The following is a 20,574-nucleotide window of genomic DNA, read 5'->3' as shown; positions in this document are numbered from 1 at the left end:
GGGGAGTGGGGTTGGCAGTGGGGAAGGCCTGGAAAGGGCCATGGGGGAGGGCTCAGTAGGCAGGGAGCGTGCCAAGAGTTTCCTGGGACATGGAGGCAGGCGTAGCATGCAGGTCTGTGAGATCCTGGCCGGGTGCAGGGAATGCAGACATCGCCTCCATCTCTTCAGTGCCTTTATTTCTCTTAGGTACCCGGTACCCTGTTTTCTCCCCCTTGGGAATGGGGGCTCCGTCAGGGCAGGGACTAGGGTTTGCCTTGATTGGTATCCGGAGCGTTGGCACAGTGCCAGGCACATAGTGCTTGAAGCACGTGCTGACTGTGGTTCTAGCTAATGTCGCCGATCCTAGGGAGGAAATAAATGACCGGCACCTCACTTTGTCCATGACTCAGCCGTCCCGCTCCTGGATGGCCAAAGCCCCAGCTCTGTGGGTGCACCCTGCTCCTGCCTGGCAGCCACAGCCCCTGGGAGCCATCCGGCTGCCTAATGAGCCTCGCCCTGTCGTGCGGGCTCTGGGGACACAGGACTATGCCAAGGGGCAGAGATAGTGAGTAGGTAGGGAATCGAGACACAAGCTCGCACTGGCTTTTCCAGCCGCTGGGCCACGTTGCTGACTCATGCCAGCTTAAGGACATTTTCCCAGGGTCACCCACCGTGCAGCTCGGACAAATGAGAGTCAGGGGGTGACGGGTCACTCTGCTCAGGTCTTTTTCTTCCCCCGGCTGGACTCCAAGGGATCGATAGACCTTTGCCTCGGCCCGAGGGAAGGTGGCAGAGGGCCCGGCCCCCCAATCAAAACCGCGTCCTCTCAGCAAACGCGAAAAGCCGGGCCCGGGGGCTGCAGGGCGAGGACCACGCGCAGCCCCGGACCGCTTCTCTGGACAGAAGGTGGGGCGGTTGCTCCCCAGCGCCCCCTGCGCCTCCCGCCCCCTTTCCCAGCTCCTCCCTACTGGGGCCGGTCAAAGACCGGACGGATTGACGGACGTCGCAGCCAACCAGCTGCGAAGGCTGCGAAGGCTGCGAAGGCTGCGAAGGCTGCTCGGCGGACTGCCCGCCCTCCCGGGAGGGATCGCCGGAGATTCCTGGCCTGAGCAGCCGCTCCGCTCACCCGGACTCGGCAGCTGGAAGAGGTGGGACCCGAGGTACTGGCTTCCCGGGCTGGGGCTCGCGGGTTATGGGGCTCTTCTGTCTTCTTCTCGGCCCTTGGTCCGGGATCACGGGCTCGGGGAGCCCGCTCGCTCACCCCCCTCCTCTGTAATGGTCCGCGATGGCACCGGGATGGGGCGTGTGCTATGGGGCCCCTGGTGCCAGCCGGGCCGAGGCTCCGATGGCTGGCCAGGGTGCCCAGCAGGGACGGGAAGTGCGGCGCGTGTGCCCGCAGTCAGCGCGAATGTCAGTGTCCTCCCCGCCCTGCGTGTTCTCTCTGCGTCTGTCTCTTTCCTGTGTCTCTCCCTCTCTCTCCCTCCTTGTCTCTGTCTTTTTTCTGTTTCTCTTCTCTGTCTCTCCCTTCCTCTCTGTCTCTCTTCCTCCCTGTCTCCTTTCCTTCTCTCTCCTTTTCTCTTTCTGTCTCTATCGATCTCTCTCCTTTCCTCTCTCCTTCCCTCTCTCTCTGTTTCTCCTCTCTGTCTCTTCCTCCCTCCCTGGCTCTCTCTCCCTCCCTCTGTCTCTTTCTCTCCCTCCTCTCCCTTTCTTGCTGTCTCTGTCTCTCCATTCCTGTCTCCCTCCTTCCCTGTCTCTTTCCCTTCCTCCCCACCTCCTTTTCTCTCTGTCTCTGTCCTTTCCTCTCTCCCTTCCTCCGTCTCTGTCTCTCTCCCTCCCTCTCTGTTTTTCCTATCTCTCCCTCTCCTTCCCTCTCTCTCTCCTTTTCTGTTTCTCCCTGTTTCTCCCTCCCTCCCCCTCTCTCTGTCTCCTTCTGTCTGTCCCTCTGTGTCTCTCTGTTTCTCCTGTCTCCCTCCCTCTCTGTCTCTTTCCTTCCCCTTTCTGTCTCTTTCCCTCCCTCCCTCCTCTCCTTTTCTGTCTCTGTGTCTCTAGATCTCCTTTCCTCTCTCCCTCCCTCTCTCTCCTTTCCTCTGTCTCTCCATCTCTGTGTCTGTCTCTTTCCTCTTTCCCTCTCTCTCTGTCTGTTTCTCCTATCTCTCTCCCTCCTCTCTGTTTCTCCTCTCTATTTTCCCCTCTCCCTTCTCTGTCTTTGTCTCTCTCCTTTCCTCTCTGTCTCTGTCTCTGTCTCTGTCTCTGTCTCCCTCTCTCTCTCTCCTTTCCTCTGTGTCTCTCTGGGTCTTTGTCTTTGTCTTTGTCTCTCCCTCTCCCCTTCTTTCTCTCTCTCAAAAAAAAAAAAGAAAACTACCACTGGAACCCCTCTAAACCCCTGCTTCCTTTGTGCGCTGGAAACCTTGAATACATTTCTTCCCACCCTGTTAGTATAACATACAGTGTTCAGAGAAGTGTGGCAAGTTCTAAGGGTCCTCAATTGTCCCCCCCCCTTTTTTGTTTTTTAAATGAGTTTTCGGAATTATACACTTCCCTTCTGAGAGGGGAATCATTTGATCGTGGGCCAAGTTTTCCTGTGTAGCCTCGAACTCCTAGAGAAATTAAATTCACTTTCATTTGAAAAATGAATAGAACCCAGTGTGACAGGGCATGCTTGTAGCTGCTGCTGCTGGGGAAAGTGGGGCTGCTGAATCGTGAGAGTTTCAGAGGTTTGAGGTGTAGTAGGGCTGAAATGGACCAGGCGTCCTCACTAAGTCTGGCACCAGGATGGGGCATCCCCGGGGAGAAGAGGGCAACCAGCTGCCTAAGGAGGGGCCACAGCCCAGGTGGGCAACGGAGCCATTTGGTGGGAGCATTGGAACTCTGAGGGGCAACGGTACTTCCAGCCTGGGTTAGATGAGGAGACAAGAAAGAGAGAGAGACAGAGAAGGAAGGAAGGTAGGAAGGAAGGATAGTTCCATAATAAGTTCCAGTGATTCGATAATTCTTTGTTACTGCCAAGAATGTGCAAAGTGAACAAGATTTGACCGCTTCCCTATCACAGCATACAATGAGAAGTCTAAGACAAGATCAGAATGAATGAATGAATGAAAATATTGATTCAGCCCTTACTGTGCTAAGCCTCTGGGAGCAAGAATCCAAACAAAGTCTCCCCGCAAGGAGCTTCTGTTCTCCTCTTCTCCTTATTCATGTTGTGCAGATGAAGCATTTGGTGAATCTGTCTTGCCCAAGCAAGAGAGGAAAAGAAGGCCTTTGGCTGCAGGAGGGTGGGGGCCAGCAGCCTGCATGGGGCCCCCCAGATGTAGTTAGCTCCCATCCAGCAGGGCAGTATGGTTCCAGGCCTGGTTTTGCTTCTTCAGGGTACGTTCTCTGGATGCCTGGTTTGGGTTGTGCAAACAACAAGGCCGAAGACAGTTGGGGTGAAGAGAATAAGATGCAGACTCAAATAATCCTAATACATTAAGTGCTATGTGTAAAGGAGGTCACTGTAGAGATGGGCTTGGGCCTATCCAATGCCAAGAGTCGAGAGGAAGGCCCTTCACCTGCCCAGTGGATCCCCTCTGGAGGATTTATGGGAAGGTTAGGCACAGGAGCTACAGTAGATGAGGAGGCCTGGATGAATTGGGATCTACTCTGTGGGAGGGAGGACCTTTGTCCCCAAGATCACAGATCAATTGTTCAAGTAAACAGGAAGCTGAGGGTTTGGGGCTTTGGAAGCAAGGAATTCCAAGGAAGGGGAACAGCCGAGCACTGGGACCAGCCAACTTATGTCTCAAAAGCCTATTGTGCCTGGAATGCATTGGCACATATTTAACAACCAGCTCTCCAAAAAACCCCAGCAGTATGCAGGATACACTTTTAAGTTTGTGCTTTGTTATCAGCATTTTCTCATCACTTCCTCAGTGTAGACAGTCAACAAAACAACAAACAGTGTTCTAATTTGTAGCATTTGCAGATTTCCAAAGTGTAAATGCTTACCCTGGAAATTTAACAACCATCTCAAGAGTCTCACTCTGAGTCTCAGCTTGCTCTGAGCTGACTCCAGGACACTACATCCTATGACTGCTCATTGATTTTACTGCTTGAAATTCCTTTGTTGGTGGAGGAAGCCTTTGATTGGCTGGAAGGGCTGATGCTCAGGGAGCCTGCCAGTCAGCACTGGTTGATTTCCCTCCTTCCTCCCATTTCCCCTTAGCTAGCTGTTTCCAAATGCTTGTCCTCACCTGCAGAGCCCAGGTTAACTGAGTTGGCATTGATTCCTACCTTAACGAGAAGTCAGCTCCATTGCCCAAAGGAGGGCTGGGAAGCATCTGTCTCTCTGGGTGATAAATCTCTCATTTCTCCACTGCAGCTCAGCCCTGCAGGGCCTGCGGCTCTCCTGGGTGGAGGGTATGGATCACTGACCTGCTCTGTCCTGACTCTCTCACCCTCTCAGCTCCAACTCACTGTGTGTCTTGAGCCTCAGGGACTCTCTCAGGTAGGCCCTGACTCCCACTTGCCCACCTGGTTTTGCCCCAGAGTCTGCCCTCCCTCACCTTATGTATTTTGATAAACTCCAGACTGCTTCCCTGCTTTCAAAGTCTTGATTGCAGCCTCACCACCAGCTTCTCTTCCCTTTCTGGGACTATTTCTCTTCTCTCCTGCCCTCCCAGCCTCCCCCCTTCGCTTGTCTGTCAAGCAAAGATGTGCTGCTCTTTAGGGCTCCAATCCTCCTCTTGGGAAAAGCAACATATTGATTTAGAGCAATTCATAGGAAGGTATAAAAAAGTGGCTGACTCTGTAATGGGGCATGGAGGGCAGTGAGGGCACTGAATGATAGTCCCCACTGAGGTAGGGCAGGCATCCCGGCCCCCCTGAGCAGGACTCTGGTGAAGCCTGGGCTTCTCCCAGTCATATTCTCAGATGCATAAAACAAAATCCACATGTTACAAAGGACACCAATTATATTGAAACATAGTTAGCAGAATATCTTTAAACATTCTTTTTTTTTTTTTTGAATTTTTTTTTTAAGTGAGGCAATTGGGGTTAAGTGACTTGCTCAGGGTCACACAGCTAGTAAGTGTTAAGTATCTGAGGTCGGATTTGAACTCAGGTACTCCTGACTCCAGGGCTGGTGCTCTATCCACTGCGCCACCTAGCTGCCCCATAGAATATCTTTAAAAAATAAATTTGTAGCCCTCTGTCTAAGAACAGAGACACAGCCAAATGAAGCAAATGTTTCAGGACAGAGAGGACTTTGAGAAGTCTGAAAAGTGGCCCACTATTTGCTTCCTGCCCCACCTTTTTGGATGGAGAATGGGATATAAGTGGATTACAAAAAGAACCTTTTCTTGTGCTTCATACACACGACCCTCCATCAGCAGGGAGGCTACTAACCAGGGGTCTGGCTTGCCCCCTTGGTTGGAGGGGCATAGCCTTGGTGTCACTTCACATTCCGGCCTTCCCGACTCCCAGCATCGGTGCTCTATCTGTCTGCCTCCAATGTGATTGGTGAACTGAAGTCAGCAACCTTCAAAAGGTCACAGGTGGCAGAAGTGCTGTGGACCTGGAAAAGGGCAAGTCTCCCAATTTTCCAAAAAGGAAGGAAGATGGATGGAGTCTTGTCCAAGTTCTGGGACATGTAGACATAAGGGATAGAGCTGGGCCTGGAGTCAGGAAGACCTGAGGTCAAATCCGGCCTCAGTTTCTTCAATTGTAAAATGGGGGTCATGCCCAGGGTTGTTATCAGGATGGAATGAGGTCCTTACTGGCCTGTCTTATCTCCTTGCCTTTCTAGGCTGGCACTGCCTCCCCCAGGCCAGGAGTGTTCTTTCTTTCCCTCCGCTCTTAGACTCTCACTCCCTCCTTTCAAAGCCCAGCTCAGGCGTCCCCTCCTCCAGGAAGCTTTTTCTGACCACGCCTCCCCCTGCCCTTCCTAAATTACCTTACATGATTTACTTGTGTGCATGTTTTTCTTTCTGTTGTTGTTACTGTTTGGTCCTCACACTCTCCATGACCCCACTGGGGGTTTTCCTTGCCAAAGATACTGGAGCGGTTTGCCATGTCTTTCTCCAGCTCATTTGACAGATGAGGAAACTGGAGCAGACAGGGTGAAGGGACTTGCCCAGGGTCACACAGCTAGGGAGTGTCTGAGGCCAGATTTGAACTCGGGTCTTCCTGACCCTTGGGCCCAGCACTCTATCCACTGTGCTACCCAGCTGTTCCTCTTTTCTGAAAGCCAAATTTTTATTGGTCTTTAGTTTTGACATCCACCTCTGTCCCATCCCTCCCTTCTCTCCTCCCATATGACCATCTCTTATAACCAAGAAAACAGGAAGAGGAGAAAGAGCAATGGGCCAAACCAAGTAATGTGTACAAAATGTGAAATACTGAAGATACTCCCCAGCCGTGGAGCGGGGAGGGGCATCTTCTCCTGACTCTCATTGGGTTGCGCTTGTTCTTGGGAACATTCCACCTTGTTCTTGGGAACGTTCCACCTTGTTCTTGGGAACGTTCCACCTTGTTCTTGGACTCCATGGAATGGAAGCTCCCTGAAGACGGGACTCCTTTCACCTTTGGATCCCTAGCACGTGGCCAGTGGAGCTCCTGGCATACAGCAGGCACTCAAGCAGTGCTTGTCTGTGGCCTGACACTCCCTGAAGGTCTCCCCTGTGCCTGGAATGCACTCTCTCTGCTTGGCCTCTCAAAAGCCTCCATCATTCACCTCTGGCTGTGTGCCTCAGGAGAATCTAAGATCCACCTGACAGCATGTGGCACACAGTAGGCCCTTAGTGTGTATTTGTGAATTGGACGCTGTCCTTGCGGACAGAGAAGAGAGCTGTGGGCTGTGGTAGGTAGAAGCCATTTGACAGTTCAAGACCTAAAGAGTAGACTGTGATGCACTGACACTTACTCGGCTCTGCCAGGTGCCCCTGGGAGCTGACCTTGGTCCTGCACTTTAAAGGTCTTTAAAGCAATGAATTGGATATGCAGATTGGAATCATAGCACAAAGTTGGGATGGATCGCTACCTGCTTGGTAACAGATCCAGGAGCCAAAATTCTCAACAGGCTAGGCTAGATGGATGGACTAACTCAAGTGAGACAAAATGAATAGGGATCAATGTAAAATTGTTGGGTTAAACAAAAAATCAACTCTACAAATCCAGAATAAGGGAGGTTAGAAAGTGTCAGCTCTGGTGTGTGAGGATTTGGGTTCAAATCTCTCCTCTGATACGTGTTACCTTGTGACCTTGGACTAGACACTTGGCTTCCTCGGGCCTCGGCTTCCCCATTTGTAAAACGAGGATTGCCCAGGTAGTGCATGAAGACATCTCTGAGGTCCCATCTAGCTCTGGATCTGTGAGCCATGTGAAAGCAGGGTTTGTTTGGGGGAGGGGGGCGATATTTGGAGGATTTTGCGGCTACAACCACAACAGAAGAAAACTTTGGAAGTGAACCTGGAAGATAAAGGCCGACACCATCTAGGGCCACCTCAAGATCCACAGTGTGAAGAACAGAAGAAAGAATATTCCCTCTGTCCTCAAAGCTGGCCACACTTAGCCCTGTGACGGTACATGCAGGGAGGGCTCTGGGCTACCGGCCCATTTCTGGGAATCACTTAACATATGTCTCCCTCCCCTAGTAGAACTCTGGACAAAAATAGAGACGTAGGGGGAGGGCTAAGCTTAGGAGGAAAGATGCTGAGTTTCATTTTGGATAGTTCTCCCCTGACTGCTCTACTTTGCAACTTCTCTTACTTTTTAGCTGTCTTTTGCGCATTTTGTGACCTCCTTGAGGTCAAGGACTGGTGTGTGTGTGTGTGTGTGTCTGTGCGCGCTCGCGCGTTCGCATTCTCTGTGCTTAGCATAGCACCTGGCACATAGTAGGCTCTTAATAAATGTTAATTGGGTGACTGACCATTGATTTTGGGATGCTTATGGTATATGAAGGTGGAGCTGTCCAACAGGCATCTCAAGCTTAGTAGTCACCAAATGGTGATGGGTTGAACCAGGAGAGGGAGGAGGCCTGGACGTGTTCATTTGGGGATCCTCTAGTTGAAGGTTGCCCCCAAAGAGGCATCGTCTTCATTATGTCTGGCGTTCTTCTAGTTCTGCTCCTCTCTCACAAGTGTTCCCATGTATCGCTGAACTTTTCACTCGCTATTTCAGGACTCCAATGTCCATTATGTTAAGAAGCCATCTTTTGTTTGTTGGGCAACTTCCCTGCTACAATTTCTTTTTTCTATTACAATAATTAGTACTATGAATTATTTTGGAAACTTTTGATCTTGGGCTGTATGTTTGATGCAGACCATAGAACAACCAAAGCACATGTAGCTAGAGGTACCCAGGATGGGAAGAAGATGGGAGGATGGGCCACATGGGGACCGGTTGAAAGCCAGGAAGTGAGGCTGGAAGGGGACCCAGTTGCTGTGTTTAAGCCTTTGAAGGGCTTCCTCTGGAAGAGGGATTCACCTCGTCCTTCCTGCCCCCAGAGGCAGAGCTCTGCCTGAGCAAGGAAGGCCTAAGATACGTGTCAGAGGCAGAGTCTACTGGATGGAAGTTCTCCATTGTTGCAGCTCTCCAGAAGTGGACTGGGCGCTTCTGAGTGTGGTTGCCGATGCTGTTCACTGGAATTCTGTCCTCCCCAAGGCCAAACACCCCCAGACTCCATGACTCAGTCCCATTTCCCAGTCTGGGCAAGTTCCCCGGGCTGACATAACGATGACCGACTTACCAATAGGCTGAACCAACACTGTTTTCCTCTTCCAGTCATGTCTGCCCACCTGTTTGAGGGGAAGGACCATGCGGCCATTTACCAGAAACACAGGTTCCCTCCCCCCGAGGAGCTCCTCAACATAATTTTCTCCTATTTGGAGGAGAAGGTAGGAAGCCGTAGGTGTGATGCACGGCTGTGCCGGTCGGCTATGGGATGAGGAGGGTGCTTTGGGGGACAGGGGCAAGAGGGGGCAACAAAGCTTGGAGAGGGAAGGATTTCATCCCCTTCCCTGCCACCTCCACTCTTCCTTGTGCCAGGCTTTCACTGCCCATCATGATGGACAGTGTGCCAAGCACAGTCCTTACAAGGGCCTTGTAAAGGAGATGAGCAAACCGAGGCCCCGGTGCATGGCTAGCCAGGGGAGGAAGCAGGATTCAAACCCAACTCTCTCTGAGGGTAGAGAATTGGGTGGCACAGTGGATAGAATGCTGGACCAGAGTCAGGAAGATCTGAGTTCAAATCCAGCCTCAAATACTTCCTGGATGGGAATATCCCTGTTTCCCTCAGCTTCCTCAACCATAAAAGGGGGATAATTAACAGTACCTGTTGGTGTGAAGATCAAATGAGATAGAATGTGTAAAGCACTTAGCACACAGTAGGTACTATATAAATGCTTCCCCCCCTCCCAATTCCAGGTCAAGCACAATTTCCACCACACCAAGGTTGACCTTACTGTTGCCCCTCCCGTTCCCCCATTGTGCCCTTTGGACCCTATTTCCACATTGCTTTCCCCTTGGAGCAATGAATCAACAAGTGCTGAGCACACAAAGAAAGGCAAAGGCATGGCACCTGCCCCCAAGGAGGCTAGGCCGAAGGAATCTCAGAGGGAAGGCACCAGTCCTCGTGCTCTCTTCCCTGGCTCTCCCTCGGTCCCTGTGACTGTGAGGCTCAGACTGGGACCAACGCCCTCTCTTTCCTTAGAAAGCCAAACCCTACGACCTAGCGGTGGATGTCGGCTGTGGATCGGGTCAGAGCACTCAGGTCCTGCTCCCTCACTTTGCCCGGGTCCTGGGCACAGACATCAGCGAAGCTCAGATTCAACAGGCCAAGCAGACACACAGCTCCTCCAAAGTCTCTTACTGGTAAGTTTGCCTGAAAACTCAAGGGACCGTGGGGGCAGGGGTGCTTCAGTCTCACACTTCCTCACTCCTTTAGGAGGTGAGAAGCAGCTCCTCTATTGGCTCAATAGAATGATAGGGAAGTGGTCAACGAGCATTTATTAAACACCCACTGCTGGGCACAGAGGAAGGCGAAAGACTGTCCCTGACTTCAGGGAGCTCAGAGTCTAACGGAGGAAAAATACACAAACAACTATTTACAAACAAGCTATAGACTGAACAAATGGGCAGTTATTTGCAGAGGAAAGATCCTAGACTTTAGGGGGACTGAGGAAGGCTTCCTATGGGAAGGAAACCATTCCCAGCATGGTGGGCGGCCAGTACAAACGCCCCGAGTAGGGAAATGGCGTGTCACGAGGAACAGCCAGGAGGTCAGTGTCCCCAGATTAGAGGATGGGAGGTGGTAGAAAGTGTAAGAAAACTAGAGAGGGGTGGGTATGGGCCAGGGCTTTGAATGCCAACTGGAGGATTTTCTGTTTGATCCTGGAGGTAACGGGAAGCCCCTGGAGCCAAATAAGTAGGGGGTAGCGGCCACCCCCCAAAGAACGAGCCAGCTCTGAGAAGGGAGGCATCCTGGGCACTGGAGCAGAATTCTACCTCAAGAAGAAGGGGACTCTTGAGAGGGGATCATGGTCCACCTTTCGCCTTGGGCCTCTCCCAAGGGGGCAGAGGGGATAGCGCTTGCCTCCCTCCCCACATCAGGGATGGCATCCCGCTCAGTAGTAACCACATCTGGCTGAAAGCAGGTCCGGATGCAGAGAGCACCAAGTCCCAGGAGCCCAGGGGAGGCAAAGATGCTGTGCCCAGAAGGAAGACAGCAAGGAGAGAAGGGGGCCCCTTGATGCCTGAGGCGTCACTTGGCTTAGTCATGCTTATGTCTTTACTAGGGCACATCCCATGGATGCTGGGTGCATTTGTGCTGGAGTGTGCCCTGAGTTTATTGGGGGGGAAACCCTTTGTTCTTACTCCTTATTCCATGCCATTAGCTTTGAGCCAACGTGTCGATCCGGTAACTATTTAGGGTGGAAACACTGTGTTGGGTGTGTGGGTGCAGAGCTGGCCTTGAACCTGAGGTCATCGTCCCTGGAAAACCCAACCCAGGGAGGGTGAGCTGGGGGGGCACAGCAGAGGGGATTAATAGACCATGTCTATTTTAACCATTTTTCACGGAAATCTTTCTGACCTGCTGGTGCTGAACTGGTGTTGGTCTTCTCCCAGTGGGATGATTTCCCCAGGGCTCTCAATGGCAACTCGAGCTAGGACAGTGACTTCCTTAATGGTGGCCACGGGGGCGGATTTAGAGCCGGAGGGGACTTGAGCCATCCCAATCTACCACTGATTACTTCATGTCTCCTGCCATGTGGTTTGGCATTTTAGAATCCTTCCATCTTCCTCTATGACTCAATTTGAGGGCTCTACCTTCTCTTGTGTATAGTCTTCCTTAATTCCCACCCCCTCTTTCCCTGTCCCCAGCTGACAATGTCTCTCATCCAGTTTTCCTGGAGTAATTTGCCTGGATCTTGTCTTGGCTCCCATCATGCCCTAACTTTTCTTGTCCTTGCATCTCTCCTTGTTGTAGGTCGCCCCATCCCCCTCCCACTCCCCATCAAGCTTGAGATCAGGACCCGTCATTTGCACTTCCATATTCCCAGCTTCTGGGGTGAGACCTTGTATACAGAAAGTGTTCCACTAACGTCTAATTGAGTGGACACGTTTAATCCATCTCCCTCATTCTATAAATGAGAGAACACTGATACCTGCCCAGAGAAGCTGATTCGCCCAAGATCACTAAGCTAGTCCTTCTGCAAGGATGACATATGTAGATGTGTCTCCACAGCCCAGCTGTCTTCTCTCCTTTTGTTCAATTTAAAGAGTTATTTAGCGCCCACTATATAACGTGTGAGCAACTGTTGGAGGCCTGTCACTATGGTTACTGTGGTGATGAAAAATTACATGGGATGCCCGATGTCCCAAGTTTTAGGGAAAATTAGTTGGGATTTCTGATATATTGCTACTTAGAAATTAGAGGCTAAAGCACCAGTTTGGGGCATTAAGCATTTATTAAAGGAGATTAAATATTAGTAAAGATAGAGCACATGGTTCAGAAAGTTAAGAAGCCCTACTTAGGATAGAGGAGAGAGAGAAAATAATTAGTGTCCTGCCTCCTTGAGCATTAAAGCCAAGAGCATGAGCGGAAGCTTCCTGCGGTCAGGAGCAGAGGCGGCCCTTCCACAACTGCTCAAAGCTAATTGGCTAGCATCATTCAAATCTATTGGTTTACTGGACTTGAGGGTGGTCCCTGAGCAGAGCCTGCTGATGTCAGAGTACAGAGGGCAGACCCTCTGAGGGGAAAAGCTTTCAGGTAGGTGTGGTTTTAACTTCTGTTGTCTGCATTCACAGTCCAAGGTGCAACTACGTTTCCTTTGAAATTCTCCTGACTCTGGGCTGGCCTTAAGAAAGGTCAGGCCAGGCTCTCTGGGTCCCCTGGAACCCCATTATTTTCTCCCATTACCATGCCCTCTCCTGTTCCTCCATCCTGGATCCACTGGTCAAAATTGACAAAGATGAGGAAAAGGAACTCGGAACCACACAGATAAGATGTCGAAGCCATCTTGTGACGTGGGCTGCCCAAATCCTTAGCAAACCCATTTTACCGATAAGGAAACTGAGGCTAAGTGACCAGATTAGGAGTCACTACTGATAAGCAGCAAAGCGAGGGTGGAAACTCAGGGTTTTTGACTCTTGCATTCGTGCTTGGGAAAGTACTGCCTTCAGAGACTGGGGGGAAAGAGAACTGATGTTCGTGTGTTGGCAGGTCAGGGAACGGCTGCTGATTATGTGTGTATGTGCACGTCTGTCTTGTGTCTGTGTTGTGTGTCTCTGTGCGTATGTGTGTCTGTGTGTGTGTATGTGCGCATCTGTCTTGTGTCTGTGTTGTGTGTCTCTGTGTGTCTGTGTGTGTGCGTGTGTCTGTGTGTGTGTATGTCTCTGTATGTATGTGTGTCTCTATGTGTGTGCGTGTGTGTGTGTGTGTGTGTGTGTGTGTGTCTGGGACAGAGACAGAGATCAGAGAGAGGCCGGCTGACCGTGGCTGCTCGTGTTGCCCTCCTGGTCTGTGGTCGTCACTGGCCTTGTCTCCCTCCACAGTGTCTGCCCGGCAGAAGCCCTCCCGGTGGAGGACGGCTCTGTGGACCTGCTCACTGCCTTCACCGCGGCGCACTGGTTTGACATAGAGCCCTTCCTGAAAGAGCTAGCGCGAGTTCTGAAGCCACGGGGCTGCGTGAGCCTCAGCTCCTATAGCCCCAACATGAAGATTCATTATGGCCACTGCTCTGAAGCTCTCACTGAGATCTTCAGGGAGGTGGGTACTGGCAACTACACCTGGGATTTCACTAACATAGAGGACTCCCAGACAGGGAAACTCCCTTCGCTAATCAAAGTTGGCACCTTCTCTGCAGTTTGGTCTTGGAAACTTGCCTTGAGCCTCGAGAGCTAAAATGGCTCCCCCAACCAGGGTCCTATCTGAAGCAGGACCCAAGCCTTCCTGGCTTCCAAGCTTGCTCTCCCTCCCCACTCCTGCCTGTGCTCTACCATGCTGCAGTCACTGGAAAGGAACAGGCCCCTGGCATACTCTGTAGACCACCAGCCAGCCACACATCGGGAAGGAACAGGGATGTGGGCTGGGGCTGCTGCTCCAAGGCTGTCCATCGGGCACCTGGGCTGGGCCTCAGGAGGCCCTTCCTTGAAAGCGGTTGCACCAGGTTTATCTTCTGAATGTTCTTTTGCCCAAACTGTTAATAACAAGGGTTTGGGAGGCTGGCCCCTTCCCCATGGCACAGTGGTTTGTGGGCCTTTGCCAAACATCCGCTTATCTTGTTTCCCTTTCCAGCTGGAGCTGACACGGAGCTGACCATTTGTTTATTTGCAGGGCTGGGTGCTTTGGGCCGGGCCAGGGCATTTCTGGGAGAGGCCATAGGCTTGTGTGCATGCTTAACTCTTGCTTTCCCTTCCCTATGGATGGGCTGCAGGGATAAAACTGGGTGTGATTATCCCTCCTATGGGTGATGGGTATGCACAAGGATGTGGGCAGTGCACAAGTCCCTGGCTAGCCCCACCACAGCATAAGGGCTGTATAATGTTGGGTGGGGCCTGTCAGCACCTGGTGGGGTCAGCACCTGCTGCCTCCTTCCCCCTCCCCCCCACCCATGGCTATAGGGGCTCATGTAGGGGATCCCATAATCTTTTTTTTTTTTCTGCCAAATGCCAAATCTACAGCAGGTGCCAGGGAATTCTTTAGCCATCTGGTGAAGCCTCCGGATGCCATCACAGAATAATGTGGTTTTTCAAAAAATTCATCATGGAAGGAAATGCTAAATTTCAGTGAGAAGTTAGTTTCAGTTCAGAGACACCCTAAAGTCTATCCGTGAACCCCCAGTTAAGAACCCCTGGCCTATAGTCACCTGCCACACCAATAACTTTGCTTCCACATATAGAATTATTTATTGAGACCTCCCGATGGTACAATGGATTGTGCACGGAAGCTGGACTCAAGGAGACCCGAGTACCAATTCTACCTCAGACACTTCGTAGTTGTGTGATGTTTAACCTCAAGTCTGCCTCTGTTTATCCATCTGTAAGAGGGGTATAGCAGTGGCACCCACCTCACGGAATTGAGAGACTCAAATGAATACTGTGTAAAACTTTACATCCCTGAAAGTTCTACATCAATGTTGGCACCGATGATACCAACTACTATTTGTTATGATGCCTATGGTGTGATTTCCTTAATCCTTTATAAAAAACGTGTTACTGTCAGGGTTAACGGGCATCCAAAGACTCTCCTTTGGCATCCCCTTGAGTGGTTTGTGATTTCACCCATGTGGGTCCTCCCTTCCCTGCTGTGGATCACGATTCCTCTGATTTCTTTAGAGAGGCAGCTTGGGGGAGGGGCTAGAGCTCTAGGGAGTCAGCAGGACTTGAGTGAATTCTGCCTCAGACACTTACTAGCTGTGTGACCCTGGTCAAGTCACTTCTGGCTGCCTCCATTTTCTGGCTTTTTCAGACCACATCTGCCTCTCCCTGCAAACCCTCCACATCTTCATTGGCCTTCTATTTTGGTCCAGCACTGCAGGTGACTCAGAAGACCATTACAGGGCACTACTTTTGAGAACCCCTGCAGGGAATGAACCATAATTCTTCCCCCCTTCCTGTCTTAACAGAGTTTTCTTGTTACAGACTCAAGCTGTCCTTAATAAGTATGCAAATGAAAAACTACATGTCCTTCTCTCTCAATACCAAGAGATATTTGATCTTGTGCCTTTTCCAGACAAAAAAAGGTGAGAAACAACTCATTGCCAAAGTCCTTTCTTATACAAGGCACCCCAAAAGTCTTTGTGAAGCTTTAAGTTTTAAAGTTTTAATAGCTAGAAGTTTTAATATTTTAAAACTTCATGAAGATTTTTGGGACACCTTGTATAGAATTATGAGCAAACACTAACAAGATCTTAACACGAAAAATCCCACTGCTGGAAGAACTCTCAAAGAGGGTTTCCAATCCCTTGCTTATAAACATGAATGGACTAAATCATTCCTCTGCAGGGAGAATTTGAATCCAAATCCCACATGTGGTAGGGTTGTAGACTTTCTTCTACCCAGGAACTGTCATCCCCACCTTCCAACAGAATATCTTTTGGGCTGCACCATCAAAAGAGAATTCTAGACCTGGAAGGGATCTTCTCTAGACCCAGGCCCTTTTACAGATGAGCCCAGAGAGGGAATGTCGCACAATTAGCTTGTATTGGAATCATTTTTGGAGGAGAATCAGTTGTTTTTCTACCCAGTAAGAATCAGACATCTGTGTCATCAGGAAGCAAGCACAGTATAGATTTTTTTTTTCTGTGTTGTGAGCAGGATTTTAATAGCATCTACAGAGGCAGCAAGTGCTGCTCTTGAAGTTGGGAAGGCCTAAGGTTAAACCTTCGCTTGGCTGATTAACCATGTGATCCTATTCCAGTCATCTTTCCTCTGGGGCTGAGCAGGACCTCAGAACCCATCTAATCCAACCCTTACATTGGATGATATAAAAGATTATGTCCTGTCCTACTTGTCAAACAGGTAGCAAACATCAGAGGGGAGACTTGAACCCAGATCCTCTGACTTAAGGCAGGGCTCTTTTATTTCCTCTCTCTAAGCCTCAGTTTCTTCACCTGTAAAATGGGACTAATAGCTCCAGGATCTACTTCATGGGATAGTTGTGAGGTCAAAGGGAATGATAGGTGGTAAAGCATGCTGAAAACCTTGAAGTGCCTTGGAAATGTTATAATGTGAAGCTCTGGGGCCATGTGTTTCTTATTCCACAAAAAACAGAGACCTACCTTGATGGATTGTTTTCTCTACTGCAGAATTACTTTTCAGGGAAGTGAAATTTCCTTTACAGTTGCCGGCCTGATGGGATTTCTACAGTCCTTTTCCATGTTCCAGACTTTTAAGAGTGTCCAACCAGAGGCGGCTGAAGCCCTTCTGAACAAAACTCAGGCAAGGTAAGAACCATTTGGGGCACTGGACACCTCAAGAGCAGAACTGAGTCTCTATCCAGAGCACATGATGGTGCTGGTTTCAGCCACGCCTCGCATGACTGAGACCACTCTAGTTTGTCTCTGCCTCCAGGTTTTCCTTTCTCTTCGGTCCTCAGTCCTTTTTTTCTGCCATCACCCCTCAAATCTGTGTCTCTAGACCTGATCTTTCTTCTGGACTCCGAACTCATATCTGCACGTGGCTGGATCAGTATCGTCTTAAACTCAATAGATCTACATCGAACTTGGGACTCCCAACAAAGATGCCTAAGGCTTAAGGGAATCTTTGCGTCTAAGTCCACTTGAAAAAGGCATAGCTTTTGAGCCCTCACCGGTGTGTTTGCTTTTACTCATCAGTCAGAGGGCACAGTTAGTTCAAAGCAAAGGGAATGAACAGAACAGCATTGTAAGAAAAGCGGCATTAGAACATTCTTCCCTATATGAAATTGAGGCCCGTGCTCCCACAGATTCTTATGCCATCAAAGGAAAGGTATGCTTGTGGGGAACACATGAGGCCAGGAGGCATATACAGAGAGGTAGAGCTTATGTCTGACGATGATGCAAGGTTGCTCGGGCTTTCTTGGGTGTGTTCCCTGCTAGTCTTGTGAGGTATGTATTCTCTGTTATGTGTTGCTCTACCACTGTCATGGCCGTTGTTAGGTACTCCTTTATTGGGCCTGTTACTCTGGAGTAGAAATTCTTGACTTTTTTGTGAAATGGACTCCTTGGGTGGCAATCTGGTGAAACTTATGGACCCCTTTTTAGAAGCATACTTTTAAGTAATGGAAGCAGGTGCTAAATTTCAGTTCAAGTTAATGAAATCAAAGATCTCATTTTTCCCCCATCCAAGCTGAAGGACTCCAGGTTAAGAATCCCTGTTCTAGGGCTTCTTATAAATTCTAGCTTTGGCTACAATCTTTAGCTGAGATGTTACCTCGTAGGAGGAGGGAGCTCTACCATATTTAACCTTAGAGCCAGGGTTTTACCTTTAATTTTTATTTATCTATCAATTTATTTATTTTAGTGAGGGCAAAGCTGTTTCAGATCAGGGAAAACCCCCCAATTATTTTCTCTCCATAATTAGAGCTGATAATTCTGTTTTACTATAGCTCTAAGTAGTTCTCTCCAGAAGAATCTTTACCAGTTTTTATTTGGAACACATACTATCCAGTCAGCTAATGAGAGGCCACAGGCATTTGAAGATACTGGGGCTGAATGGTACCTTTTTTTTTTTCCCAGACAAATGTCTGAATTAGGGTTAGAAATTCCTTGCATCTCATACATTACCCTCTGCCTCAATCCAGTTTCAAATTCCTGCCTTGAGGAAGCAGACTTGCTATGCTCTCCAGCCTTTTGAGTCACCCTGTATCTAAAACTGAGCTTACTCCCTTTCTCCCCAAACTAACTCTTTCTGCTTCCTATAGTTTGTGGGCTTCTCTCCATCTCTCACTCCACTGTAATCAACAAGTTCTGCTGATTCCCTTCTTACTTTGTCTCCTGTGTGTCACTTCCCTTCCACTGCTACTCCTTCTACATATCCTTGTTCCAGGACTATTGAAACAGCCTCAGAATGTCTCTCTTGCTTTTATTCTCATTCTCCAATCCATTCTGTCCACTGCTGCCAGATTAATTCCCCATCCTTCCCATTTTGCCCATCTATGCCTTTCGCATAAACCTTCAATGAGTATTGATCTAGAAAATCCAAATTTTGTTCTACTTGGCACCAACCTAATCACCACCCCCAGACCTCTTGTGGCCAAACCACTCTATATTATTTCCCCAAGCCTACCATGTACAGGCACAATTGGTAGAGTGCTGGGCAGAAAGCATGGAGAGGAGTTACATGGAAGGAGACATGGAAGCAGTCAGACTGTGAAGCTTTAAATGTCGAACAAGTTCCTATTTGATCCTAGAGGTGAGAGAGAGCCACAAGTCTAGGAGGGTAGAAAGGCAGCAGAAGTGACTTTGGTAGGGCACCAACAGTAGGTTTTTGGTCCTTGGGGAGAGGCTGTATTCTCATCTCTCTGTTGTGGCGAGAAAGGCTGAGGATGGGCAGGGGGACGAGTTTGGCAATGTGTATTTATAGCTAGAGACAGGCCTGGAGGAAGAGGAGGAAGAGAAGACAGGATTATCTTCCTCTTTCTGCTGAGAGCTGGGGATTGCGGGAGTGTCCTATATTAGTTCTCAACTTTTGTTTATACATGCTTTACAATTTCAGATTTTTCTCCCTCCCTCCCTCCCCTCCCTTCCCCCTCCCCTAGACAGCAGGTAATCTGATATAGGTTATATCTATATATCTATAGATATAGATATAGATATCTATACACACACATATATATATACATAATAACATTAATCCTATTTCTGCATTAGTCCTGTTATAAGAGAAAAAATCAGAGCAGTGATGAAAAACCTCAAAGTAGAAAAAAACACAACAGCACCAAAAACAAAAGAAATAGTATGGTTCATTCAGCATCTATGGGAGTGTCCTACATTAGGATAATTCAGGGTTCAGACTCCTATCCCTCATCCCTCCATCATGTTTCACTTTGGTTATTGAAAGCTGCCCACTGAAACACCTAACAACAATAACTTTATCCTTGTGTTTGTTTCTACAGATTCTTGGAGACCATGAAGGTGTCTTCTCTTGAAACCCCATTAACAATATCACTTGAATATATTTGTGTTCTGGCTTGCAAGACGGAGCAGGTGGCTCCTTAGTTTCCATAGGAACAAAACTCCAATTCCAGATCCAATAAAGAGGCATAGAATCCCAAGAAGGAAGCTTGGCATTGGGTCATGCGTTGTTCAATTTGGAGCTCGGGTGGATTCTTTCTGCTCTTCTCCACATGAAATACTTGAGAGACTTTGGGTTTTCATACAATAAGATTTGTCCTTTCTGAGCCATCAGCAAAGCTGAGTGGAGAGGGTTGCCCTGGCACACAGGCACAGGGTCAGAAGTCCCAAGATCGAGGTCCAGATCGGGTGTATTTACTGTGGGGCAGGGAGAAGGCAGCGCCCTGTGCAAATATCGGAGCTAGGCCAGCTAACTCCAAGTCTGTGACTGGCTCATTGGCTGAGATTCTTGGGGTGTGGGGTGTACCGCATTGTCATCCTTCTTGGGCCACGGTCAGCAGAAAAGAGTCCTTTATCGAGGCTGCCTGGGGTTTGCAGCTAATGCCCAGGAGCCTCGAGGTGCAAGCTCTGTTGTGTTCTCCCCCTGTGGGGGCTTCGAGGACAAGTCTGAGAACAGCGAGGCAGCCACCCGTGTGGGAGCAGGAGAAGCCTGTTGGTTGTTGCCACCTCTGGCTGGCCCATCTGGCCTTCTTCGGTCCCTGCTCATCCCCAGCCACTGCCACGTGCTGGGGACCCCCCCTCAAGGTCGTCCACCGTTCTTAGCTGGGGCCCTCGTTACCTTCCCCATCCTTGGGATTTAAAACCAAAAGGAGCCATGGCGATTGGCCAGGAGAGGGAGAGGCAGTCACAGAGAGCAGAAGCAGCGCCCCAGGGTTTGAACTTGGCTCCTCCGGGGACTCCAATCCTGGCCTGGTTTCTCTCCTCACCAGTACAGCTCGGGTCATGTGGATTTGCCCAAAGACCTTCTGTGGTTTATTGCTTGAGGTTCCTTCCCCCCAATGGGACAGAGCTGGGCACAAGCCTGTGGCTGCACACATATTGTGGGAGGTCGGGGACGAGGGAGAGAGCACAGCTGGCTCTTGTGGGCAAGTGGCTGAAGATGTGGCTGGCTCTGTGAGGAGGCCACAGGCTGCTGCTCTCTTGCCTGGTAGCTAGTGTCTGGGCAGGGGGAGGCTCGAGCTAGAGCCGTGGATGTTTGTGGCAGAGGGAGGCTGGGGTCTCATAGGCCCCAGAGGTCTGAGTCTGTCATTAGGAGAAGATGCGACCTCCCGGGGGAGACTAGCCCCTACAAGGGGGCTGAGTATGTGAGCGGACACTCGATCGCTTCAAGCCCTGGCCTTTACTGGGGGCTTGCGGGCATGGCTTGCCTAGAGGTCACACGTGGCTGAGGCTTCTGGGTCTGGGAAGGGTTCCCAGGGCTTGATTTCATAGCTTTTCGAAGTTATCCGTCCTTTTCCTGACTGAATTCCACTGACATGTAGCCAAGGGAAGCGGGGGGGAGGTT

At 49.9% G+C, this 20,574-nt stretch overlaps 1 protein-coding gene across 4 annotated transcripts; it reads left to right on the top strand.

The window, feature by feature from the left end:
• The first annotated feature begins 555 nt into the window (after positions 1–555).
• On the top strand, positions 556–19,217 carry LOC122754244 (putative methyltransferase DDB_G0268948). Of its 4 annotated transcripts, none has more exons than XM_044002486.1 (8): positions 560–1,127; positions 4,337–4,462; positions 8,737–8,849; positions 9,665–9,825; positions 13,009–13,222; positions 15,097–15,197; positions 16,263–16,400; positions 19,052–19,217. In XM_044002486.1, the coding sequence occupies exons 3-8, from the start codon at positions 8,739–8,741 to the stop codon at positions 19,152–19,154; spliced, it is 828 nt and encodes a 275-aa protein (XP_043858421.1). In that variant the 5' UTR covers positions 560–1,127; positions 4,337–4,462; positions 8,737–8,738; the 3' UTR covers positions 19,155–19,217. The 4 variants fall into 4 exon arrangements, with proteins under 4 accessions (XP_043858422.1, XP_043858420.1, XP_043858421.1 ...); XM_044002484.1 differs by having other exon boundaries at positions 560–1,139; XM_044002487.1 differs by lacking the exon at positions 4,337–4,462 and having other exon boundaries at positions 556–1,127.
• Positions 19,218–20,574: the final 1,357 nt, after the last annotated feature.

This window comes from Dromiciops gliroides, chromosome 4 (genome assembly GCF_019393635.1).
Source record: "Dromiciops gliroides isolate mDroGli1 chromosome 4, mDroGli1.pri, whole genome shotgun sequence".
Classification (NCBI taxonomy): Eukaryota; Metazoa; Chordata; class Mammalia; order Microbiotheria; family Microbiotheriidae; genus Dromiciops; species Dromiciops gliroides.
Note: the sequence above shows the minus strand (reverse complement) of the source record. Positions and strands in the feature narration are given on the sequence as shown.